The sequence below is a fragment of the Mustela lutreola genome, chromosome 10 (assembly GCF_030435805.1).
Source record: "Mustela lutreola isolate mMusLut2 chromosome 10, mMusLut2.pri, whole genome shotgun sequence".
NCBI classification, from domain to species: domain Eukaryota; kingdom Metazoa; phylum Chordata; class Mammalia; order Carnivora; family Mustelidae; genus Mustela; species Mustela lutreola.
The window spans coordinates 34,374,637-34,385,741 of NC_081299.1; the positions used below are offsets into that span (position 1 = coordinate 34,374,637).

Below are 11,105 nucleotides of genomic sequence, written 5' to 3' on the forward strand. Positions count from 1 at the left end.
TAAAATCTTTAAATTTTTTTTTAAATCTATATGCTGCAATGCGGTTTTAAAAAGGGGTGGGGGGAGGAAAGAGAGCGAGAGAAGAGATGGTATATGAGGGCTCAATCTCTCCATACTGCCCATGAAAGGTAGGCTGTGCATACAGCCTACAGTCTACCTTAAGAGCCAAAGCCAGTCCTTAAAGCATCAAGTCTCAATGCTAAGAGCCCCCACTCAATGCCTCCTCACTGGGCATTCCTGCCACCATTCTCAGGAAACAGCCCTGCACTCCCTGCCTTGTACCCTCTGGCCTCTTGGAGATGCCCCTTTCCTACTGCTGCTTTGTACTTTCGTCCCAAGCTTGTAGACTCTAAGCCTGTAACTTGTATCATCAACTGGGACTTCAAGGATCTAGTCAAGGGGCAGAATTCAAAAGGAACAGTTTATTATTCTATGTATTTCTGCATGCTATCTTTCATCAGAGACCAAGACTTACACACCTTTATTCTCAGACACCCTTTTTCTTCTCCTAGCAATTAAAGGTAGTAAGTAGCCCGTGGTAAGGAGGAAAATAAATGATTCCCTCCTCAAAATGAAAGGACCAGCCCCCAACTGAAACAGGGGAGTGGTAAATAGGGACTGCCATGGGGCCAGTCCGATTTGGAGAAACAGGCCTGCGCCACAGCCCCTGGAGGACGGTCTCTGTGCACAGTATTTACACAACAGACACCAATGGCTCCTCTGCAGCCATTACTGTCGGTCAGGTAAATAACGCATGTGCCAAAACACACATTTAATGAGGGAAATAATATGCCTTTATAAAAAGCCTCAATCTGTATTTACCTGAGAGACCAGAGAAGCACCAAATCACCAGATTAGTGGAACCACAGAGGAGTCATTCTGGTGTCTTGGGTAAATAGACATTTTACAGCCTTCCATTACTGAGGGAGGAAGAGAGAGCAAAGGGAGGGGGCCATCCTTGAACATCCACATACACAGACCACGGGAACATGGGGGATAGGAAAGAAGAGAGGGCCATCATGAAATACGGGGTCCACACCCACCCCATCTCCCCAACGGCCCATACAGTTGACCCTTGAACAACACAGAAGTTAGGGCCACTGACTCCCCCATACAGAGAGGAATCTGCCAATAACTTTTGACTCTCCAGAAACAACTACTTATAGTACTGTTGACTGAAGCCTTACCAATAACATAGAGTCAATTAATACATACCTTATGTATGTATTATACACTGAATTCTTACAATAAAGGTAGAAAAAAGAAAATGTCAAGAAAATCTTGAGAAAGTACACTGACAGTACTGTACTGTATTTATTGAAAAAAATCGACAAGTAAGTTGGATCTGCACAGTTCAAACCCATGGCGTTCAAGGGTCAACTATACTTGGAATCCCTGGGGAGGGTTTAGGCTGGTACCATCCCTGGATTCAATCCATTCCATTAAAAACTAGACTGGGGGCGCCTGGGTGGCTCAGTGGGTTAAGCCGCTGCCTTCAGCTCAGGTCATGATCTCAGGGTCCTGGGATCGAGTCCCGCATCGGGCTCTCTGCTCAGCAGGGAGCCTGCTTCCTCCTCTCTCTGCCTGCCTCTCTGCCTACTTGTGATCTTTCTCTGTCAAATAAATAAATAAATCTTTAAAAAAAAAAAAAAAAAAACTAGACTGGGAGGCAGAAGCACACGCCAGAGAAACTCTAAGGCACTAGAGGCAGGCTCTGAGTCTAGCCAACTAGAAGCACTTGAGAGAGCTACAGCTTCCCAAGGTCCCAGTCCAGGGCAAGTCCCTGACCCAATCTGACTGACAGTATCACAAGAGCTCAGGTACCTGAGGCACAGAGGCATCAGCAGAGAGCACAGTAATACATGTCCGGAACCACTCAGTCACGGGCTCTGTATTAGGCAGCTAAAAATGGCCTGGGAAAAATCTAAATAAACCGCAGGCCTTCAAATGTCACCATCTTCCAGCTAATGAATGCATCCTTGCTGCCAGAGCACTTTCTGTGAAAATCACAGACTGTTAAAGGTGAAAGAAAACCTAAGGGGAGAAACTGTACTGCCAGCCAGGGAAAAGGAAACCCAGGAAGAGTAAAGGACTGCCCAAGACTCACATCGCAAGTAACAACACAACTCAGCGCTCCTGACTCCCACACCAGGGTCTCAGACCACTGCCCCAACACAAGGAGCAGGCCTCACCGCTCACCTCCCAAGCTTCTCTGCAGTCTCACCATGGAGGCTGGGGGCCTGAGGGTTCAGCCTAGTCTGCTGAAAGCTAGAGGCTGAGGCAGAACAAAGCTTGACATGCCCTGGAACCTCTCTACACAGCTTCCTGATGGCCCCAAAGTAGAATGGAAGCAGGAACTCTAAAGCTGTTGTCACCTCAGCAAAACACTCTCCTGCTCTCTACAACCTGTCACTCCCTTGGACGGTAGCTACAGCTGCTTCTGTTCCAAGGTGGAGCGAGGGAGAACATTCTCAGCATCGGAAGCAGCTGCTAACCCTAAATTACCAGGAGAGCTACAGTCACTAAAGACCTTCGGGAACACCATATTCCGATGGCAACATCACAGGCCACAGGAGGCCTACTCTCCTTTTCAATTAGCCGTCTCAGCAGCTCAAGGCAGCACCTAAAAAGAAATGATTGTGATCTGCCTGCTGTTTGCTAACTAATCACTACACCAATAGTTGGACAAACTCCTTCGAGGGGCCAAAGCTGGGAGACATCTCTTTGCAATGTCCTACAAGTCAGCTGTGATGTCCATTGCACGTGAGACAGGACAAAGGTTTGTTTCTAACACACCGTAAGTAGGACAGAAATGACCAAAGGGCAGAGTATGGTACTCTTAACCCTTTAAGCACCTCTCACACTTGTAGACAGCACCTGACCCCAGAGGAGAGGTACCAAGAACCTGCCAATCCCCTGCTTCCAAGATGGAACTGGTATAGAAACAAGGAGTCACACAGCCCAGATGTTTAAACACTGGAATCAGACAAATCTAGGTTCAAATCCTGACTCTGCCACATATTCTTTTTTTTTTTTTTAAGTAGGCTCCACACCAACGTGGGACTTGAACTCATAACCCCAAGATCAAGAGTTGCATGCTCTACCGACTGAGCCAGCCCCTCTACCACATATTTTTAATAATAACAGCTATAATAACAATACCTATCTCTTTGGGGTTCAGTGCAACCACACAACGTATATAAAGCACTTTGTATAGTTTAAGCACTCAATGGAAGGGAGCTACTGTCAGTAATGCATGAGAAAGAGGAGAGGGAAACACAATTACAAGCCAGAAGCCAGGCACTGTATTAGTGATCTACATATTTCATCCCCCTCTCAAGCAAAATGGGGGAACAGTATTTCCATTTTACACACGAGAAAACTAAGCCTCAGAGGTCTTTAGCTCTTCAGGGCCCTGTTCTCTCCCATGTTTGAGGGCCCACATTCCCCATTTGATTGAGTCCCCTATCCACTGAAGGGCTAAAAACACATGAACTTCAGTTTTTCCTTTGAGGTAAGGTGTGACTTTAACTAAAAATAGCTCAGCAATAAGCAATGATCGGGTCTGTCCAAATCACCCAAATCTGTTCTCATAATACATTTACCACATTTTAACAAGAAAAACAAATTGCAGCCCTGGGTACAAAAAAGCAGAAAAAGGAAGGGTTGCCTTGGACTAAAACAAATGGAGCACAAGAAACTCAAAGCCGCTTCTCAAACACAATTCCAGAGGACCAGAGAAACTGGCAGGAGCCAGGGTGACGACTAGCTCTTGCACAGGTCCCCAATATGATGCTTCCCCAAATGTGATGTTTCCTTTCACAAATCTGTGCCTTGGCAAATGCTACTCCCCCTGCTCTGGAATGTTACTTCCATTTTCACCAGGCTCCTTCTTCAAAATGCAACTCCAAACTCCCTTTTAGTAGCTTTCTCCAATACTCCATCAGAAAGTTAATTACTTAAGTGTAACACACTCTATTCCTATGTCATAACTTTTTGTCTCACTATACTGTACATAACTTTTTGTTTCACTATATTCTAAAATTATAATCTAGTTCTCCTACTATAATTTTCAGAGCGTTTGGTGAGAAAGCTGTAAGATAGCAGGTAGAGGTATGTGTGCATGTATGTGTAAAAAAAGCATGATTTCTTTGGCTTGTTCTTTTAAAGACCCTTTGATGTATTTTAAAATTTCAAGTAGCATTAAAGAAACGCACCAGATTAATTTTTCACATGCATGAGCTTAAAAACTCTGAAAAACACTGAGATTCCCATAGATCTTTAAGGGCAAGGACCACATTTTAATCAGTTCTGTATTCCCAGCACCCAGCACAGGGCCAGGCACAAAGTTAGTGTGAATCAGTGTTTGCTGAATGACTATGCCCGAAGTCCCAATGTCAACTGCTCTGGAATCGGAACATGTTAGAACAGAGCAGACCCTAAGCACCAAGCAAAGCTTCTTTTTTTCCCCTTTTTCTTCCTAGCCCACCCCATTCTGTCCTCCCCAGTTAAAGACAGAAAGACACCACATTGCCTTGGTGCTAGAATACTATTAAAAGGATTAATTTAGGGACCGGTGTTTGGATTGTCACATCCAATCACTACCCACAGATCTACAGCTTCCCAAATCAAGCTCATGCAAAGAGGAATCAATTGCAAGGACACAGAGGGTCTGAACAGGCATACTAATGGCCTCCTGAGGTGCCAGCGGCCAGCTCTGACACTCCCATAAATTATCCGCCTTTTGATTTTACCTGTAGCTGTGGGGCACAAGGCACAATTTTGAACATATCAAAGCAATCTCTTGTAACCCAAGGCTCCCCCAAGAATGTCCCCAAAGGAGGAGGGGCTAAAAACAATGACCCAAAGGGAATCTGCTTCCCTGGTCCAAGCAATCGTCAATTAAAACCCAACAGGACCAAGTGGATAAAGTGGGACCCAAATCACTCCTAGCACATCTGGACAAAGCATGCATCAGTCTGCAGTTCTGCAATGACGACACATCTCTCACTCAAAGGAAGAGAAATCACAGCAATAAACACAATTTCTTCTGGAGGCAAATCTGCACTGGCTCCGATGGTACCTCACAGCGTGTCCTCAAGCAACATACTTAACCTTTGTGGGACTCAGTTTCCTCACAGGGGTAAGCAGGGACAATAATACTGACTACCTAACTCATTCCCAGAGTGATGGTGAAAAGTAATTAAAAAAAAAAATTCAAGAGGCACTTTACAAAGATGTAGGGCCACAAGGGTGGCAACACTAATAAATGACCCTGACGAACTGGGAGAAATGACAGGTCACACTTTGGTGAATTTCTTTTGGGCAGCTGCTCATTCAATTCACTTCACTGATGGTACTGGGGCTAAGGTCCACCCTGAAGAAAGTTCTGATTTTCTGGACTCTTGATGGCTGAAAATTTTCCATTATGAAGAGTGGCCCTTTCCATTAGTTATAACTCCCTTCTATCTACTGGCTCTCACCCAGTGGTTATGTTTCAATCATACAGCCATCATGACAACTGTGAGGACCCAAAACATACAAAGGCAAAGGCCAACTCACCCACTTGTGGGCTGCTTTTAAAAAAAAAAATTATTGTGTAAAATAATATTAGTAACTAAAGTTATTAAAACACTGTGCTAAGAGCTTTACATACATTATCTCATTAAATCCATTAATCGACCGTCTTAAGACCCATTATCTGCATTTTACAGATGGGAAAGTAAAGGTCAGAGAGGTAAGTCACTTGCCCAAGGTTACACAAACACCTTAAAGTGGTTATCAGAAACCTACAGACTTCCCTTCAACAAGGCAAGTAGGCTTGCAGGAGGAGGAAGACAATTCATCAGACACTCAACAAACACTTTGGCTCCTGTGCCTAGCATATACCAGTGTACCTGAACCAGGAGACAATACCCAAAACAGAAAAAAGGTCATCAGGTAGCTATAAGCAAGGAAAGTTAAGACTGAGTAGGGCATGCAACAGAATGAGGACAATTCCTTGGAAAACTTATGAAAATGTGTCCTCCTCTGTTTGTATAGTTCAAAACATTTAAAGCAATGACACTAAGCTAGGAGCTTGAAGACGAACATTCCTACCAGCTCTCCATTTATTCCCAATTTTTTTTATTAGAAAAGAGGTCCCCAAACCTTTTCATTCATTCCACACCTACTTTCCCTTCCTACATCTTTTCTAGTCTGTAAAATAGGAGCTGGTATTACCAACAAATTCTTTGGTAGACATGCTTTAAGTTCTAGTCTATAGCTGAGAAATTAATAAAGATAACCAGTATGCACATTATGCAAAAATTCAGTTGTGTTCAATTTTTAAGTGTCAAAATGCTGCCTCAAAGGGTTAAATATAAAATGCTATCATGCAATGGTCACCAGCTCCTTTAACTGGTTTCTACCTCCAGTATTGTCCCCTCAGTTCATTCTTAAGGTTCTAAAACACAAATCTAATTATCAGTCCACAGCTTAAAGCTTTTTAATGGCTTCTTACTGCTCTTATGATAGTCTAATCCAGGCGTTGGCAAACTAGGTTTCCATGGGCCAAATCCAGCAGCCACTGGTTTTTATAAAGTTTTACTAGATAGTAGCCATGCTCATTCATTTTCATACTATGGCTGCTTTCGTGCTGTAACAGCAGAGTTGAATGGAGTTGAATAGTTTTGACAGAGATCACAAAGCCTAAACAGTTACTGTTTGATCCTTTATAGAAAAAGATCTAGTCTAACCTAATCCTAAGAGCCTATAAGGCCTTGGCCTCTACTTACTTCTCCTGCTTCGTTTCTCACCATATTCTCTAAACCCCTGTCCACTGAATATGCTGTTTCATCACACTGAACTTCAGTTTCTCAAACTCAACAAAACTCTGACCTTTACACTTGGTCCCTAATGTCCTCATTTAATTCTAGATGAGGAGCCTACAAGTCTGAGTTGTGGACCCTTTTGAGTACTCCCAAAGCACCTAAATTTACCTTATTATAGCACTCCCAGAGTGTATCAGAACTGCTTCTTTACTACCCATCTCTCCCCTGAATTTGTAAGCCCTGTGGTATCAGAGACAGAAGCTGTCTTGTTCACCACTACAATTCTGGTCCTAGCAAAGTGTCTTGGCCCTTTGTTACTAAACAGTCTCTGAGATCCAGGAAATTAGTCAGAGTCTGCCTTTTCAGCCAGCCCTGATCCTTGCAAAATGGAGACAGGCTGGGATTCACCATCCACCCAACTCTGACTCCCAAACCAAACCAAACCAAGATCCCAAAGGCCTTGGTCAAATGCATTATCAAAAGCCAAATCAATGTGTTCTTCCTGTTATCTTAAGCTGTGTATTTCTCAGGATGAAGGACTATTTCTGAACCTATTGTGGGGTGCTCATGCAATGCCCACAAAGAAATCCTAACAGAACTTGAGAGTATGGCTACCCCACCTCTAATCCTTGCCACTTTATAGACATTGGGTACATTTCACTGGTCTTTGAGCACATGGTGTCTAATCAGATAAAACTACAAAAAAACACAATCTGCACCAACCACCACCCCTTTACCCTCTGAACCCAAATACTCATAAGAAAGAAGTCAAGCCAAACTTGACCATGCAACAAGATTCTCACCTCTCCTTACTTCGAAGATGCCAAGACTGCCAGCTGGGGATGCTGAAGGTTCTGTGAGAGCTGGAAACCCCCAATGCTGTGGATAAACACACATCTCTGCAACAAGTCTATTTCAGTATAAAGGATCAAATCCCCAGGGGACGGCTGCTATCTGACACAATTTTAGGACCACCTGAAACCTCAAACTCCTAAACTCAAACTACTTTGGGGTAACAGTTACCTATGAGGAAGAACAAGACCCAAACAGAGCTTTCAGAAGCTACTAGCACTATATATTTTTGGAACGATGAATTTCATGTTCTCTAAGAGCACACTTTTCTTCCTAAGGAGGTTATCTCCTAGAAACACTAAACATTTATAATAGCTAAGCTTGGCCTAAGAAAGATGGCCGTGAAACGGTGTCTCTCGGGATCACACGAGAATCCTAGTCTAGTCAAGGAGTAGACACTGGTGGGGTGCCTGGGTGGCTCAGTGGGTTAAGTCTCTGCCTTCGGCTCAGGTCATGATCTCAGGGTCTTGGGATCAAGCCCCACATCAGGCTCTCTGCTCAGCAGGGTGCCTGCTTCCCCCGCTCGCTCTCTCTCTGCCTGCCTCTCTGCCTACTTGCGATCTCTCTGTCAAATGAATAAATAAAATCTTAAAAAATTTTAAAAAAGGAGGAGACACTGGTAAGGCTGACGATATTCAGAACTCAGGAACTGAGACCAGGACTAGGGGAGAGGTTGGCTGCCACAAACCCAGAGGCCACATTGAAAATGGCCAAACAAACCATTACACGCTTACAGTATACTTCCAGGTCTACCTCAAGTCCTAAGAAAGTCAAAGTGTAACCAAACCCTAAGTCAAAACATTAATGGACACCTATCATATTTATCACCTAATTCAGATTTTCAAAAGACTAGAAGTTGCAGAGGTGCTCCTGTAAGCTAGCAATGCCCCTGGTGCAGAGAAAACACTTCAGTTTGGAACCAATCTATTCCTGTCTGCCACTCTACTCATTTAAGACTTTATGCTACTCAGATCCCCTGGGAAAGACCAGTTACAGACTCACCCCACTACAAAGAAAACACTTTTCAAAATGAAACGGAATAAAGGCACTTTGGAAATTTCAAGTTGGAAGGAGAGCTCTCAGCCAAGCTCTAGGACCTAGCTAGCTGATTATTTACACGATCTTTGGGCAGGAATTGTTAATGAGCTTTTAATTTGGAGTGCTTAAGTTGCCAAAGTGCTCTGAGCTCCAGTGAAGCACCACAGAATCCATAAAGGAAACCTTATCAATCACTTCCCGGCAGCTCCCTTCCCCCACACCCCACCTCTCTGAGGAAAGGCAGCCAAGTGGGTTTCTAACCAAGATCACAGACATACACATTAGTGGAGTCACACTCCAAGTCCCTGTTTATAAATTGGCTTTTAAATGCTAGGGGATTCAGGTATAATATACTTAAGCTCCAGGAACGAACCCACTAAAACAAGGCATGCCATGTATGATAAAGTCAGAATAAAGCAGAATTTGATGAAGCCAATTTCTGGTAGAAACTCTACAATCAAAAATCATTCAGCCAATCACAGCCTACTATAGTTCAAATAGTGCACAGTCTTTAGCCAATGGGATTCGTGGTTTTTTGCCCTTCAGCTCCAAGATTGATAAAATGTCTGATAAGAGCTAATCCCATAGAGGTGGCCAGAGACCTAGAGCAGAGACAATGATGGGCATTAACCATTGCAAAATCCAGTCCTAAGGGCAGAATCCAAACCCCGAGGAAGGAGCCACATGCACCATCTTCCAAGTCAACCAGGAAAAGTTACACTATGCAAGAATTCGCAGTCAAGCCTCAATTCAAGTTCATACTTTTTTGTTTTAAGAGAACACCTGTTGCTGGAACACTTGCAGGAAAAGCTAGCTAGGTTAGGCCCGTTACTCACTCGTTCCACCATCACTGCTCCTACCACTGCTACAGATTTACAAAGAGGTACAGCGCTAACCTTGTGTACGTGGAGAGGGAGGAATGGGGTTATTCTATCTACGACCTCTTTGCTGAGTTTCTGTACCTACTGTGGTCAAACCTCTCTTCCTCTTCCCTAGTAATCCCAAGAAAAAGTCAGTACCCTTAATCACCCCACCCAGTCGGTCTGGCAAAGCCCTGCCCTGCTCCCTCTCGGCCAGAACGTTACTCAGTAGATCATGCATCCAGGGTGAGCACATGGGCTAGCACCCAGACTGCACAAACTGCGCGCCGCGACCCTCACCCCGCATGCATTAACGAGGGCCCAATCTGGGGGGCCTCTCCGCATCACCCACCCCAGGGTGTTGCCCCCAACTTGGGCCCATCCAAGTCCAGGGGAGAGTAAGGGGAGGGGCAGGGGGCCAGGAGACCAGCCCTCCTTCCCAGGGCCGCCCCCGCCCCCCGTCAGCGGCGGGAGAGGCTGTCGCCATGGCAACGCCCCCTCCTCGGGGCCAGCGCGGCAGGCTCCCTCCAGGTGCAGGCCCCGACGTCTCCCTCGGCCTCAGCCGGCGCTCAGGGCAGTTTACGGCGGCGGGCGCGGCCCGCGCCGACTGCGGCGCCGGCCAGGCAGAGGCAAGGCCAGCTCCGCCCGCTCCCCACCGCCCGTTCCCGGCCGCCTCAACAGCGGCAGCCAGCACCACGAGTCCACAACACACCGACTCACCTCCGCGCACTCTGACCCCGACCGACGCGACTGACGGGCGGGCGCAGTGGCCAACCGCTGAGCCCGCCGCTTGCTCCTTCGACCAGTGGGCTTCAGGGGGGCGGGGCTTCTTCTCCCCAAATGCTCGCTCTACCGCCGACATGCGCGCTAAGGTGTGTCAAGATGGTGACTCCTCGCGGCTGGCCTTATGGGACTTGTAGTTTGGGGGTGGCACGTACTCAGAAGAAAGTGAAGGGGGAGCTCCCCTTCCGAGCTGGAAAAGAAATATTTTAAATAACGAAAACTTTCTAAGGCCTAAAGCGACCCAGGTCCCCCACTTCCGTTTTCCCACCTCCCAATATACTCATGAGGTGAGTATAGGCTCATAAGATGACGTGTTATATTTAGATAACTCCTCATGATCTGTTCATTCAACAAGTCATTATTACCAGCCACTCTCAGAGGTGGGCCTGGAGCGAGCTGAGAGGAGGCAGATTTTAGGCTAAGAAGAAAATTCTTAGATTTCTGCTTCCTGCATAAGAGGGAACCGATTTGTTTGGGTCGGCTCCGGAGGGAACGTCAGAGTTGAAAGGATTCTGGCCTCAACTATAGGGAGCTACCACAGACAGGCTATTCTGTCATCTGGAGAGAAGTCTGGCTAAAGACAGAAATGTGTTTCTTCAACTGGTTTATGGCACGTTGGGAAGTCATGGGTAACAGGTTCTGGGGCGGGAAGCCCCCACCCTGGCCAAACCAGTGATGGTTTTGACAGCTTCCCAGTCAGCCAGGAACCATCTTCTGGGCCCAGCTTTGATCACCAAGCCCTCTGTCTTCCATTTGTGTG

At 45.8% G+C, this 11,105-nt stretch overlaps 1 protein-coding gene across 9 annotated transcripts in view; it reads right to left on the minus strand.

Annotated features, from left to right (window-relative positions):
* The window catches only part of ERI3 (ERI1 exoribonuclease family member 3), a 125,960-nt gene extending 115,578 nt beyond the window's left edge, over positions 1-10,382 (minus strand). For 3 of the 9 annotated variants that reach the window (XM_059137935.1, XM_059137937.1, XM_059137936.1), the window contains exons 1-2: positions 9,915-10,187; positions 7,616-7,691 (exon numbers count right to left, since the gene is read on the minus strand). In XM_059137935.1, the coding sequence (XP_058993918.1) occupies positions 7,616-7,691; positions 9,915-10,049 (211 nt within the window). In that variant the 5' untranslated portion in view covers positions 10,050-10,187. The other 6 variants (XM_059137942.1, XM_059137938.1, XM_059137940.1 and 3 more) reach the window with 5 other exon arrangements.
* Positions 10,383-11,105: the final 723 nt, after the last annotated feature.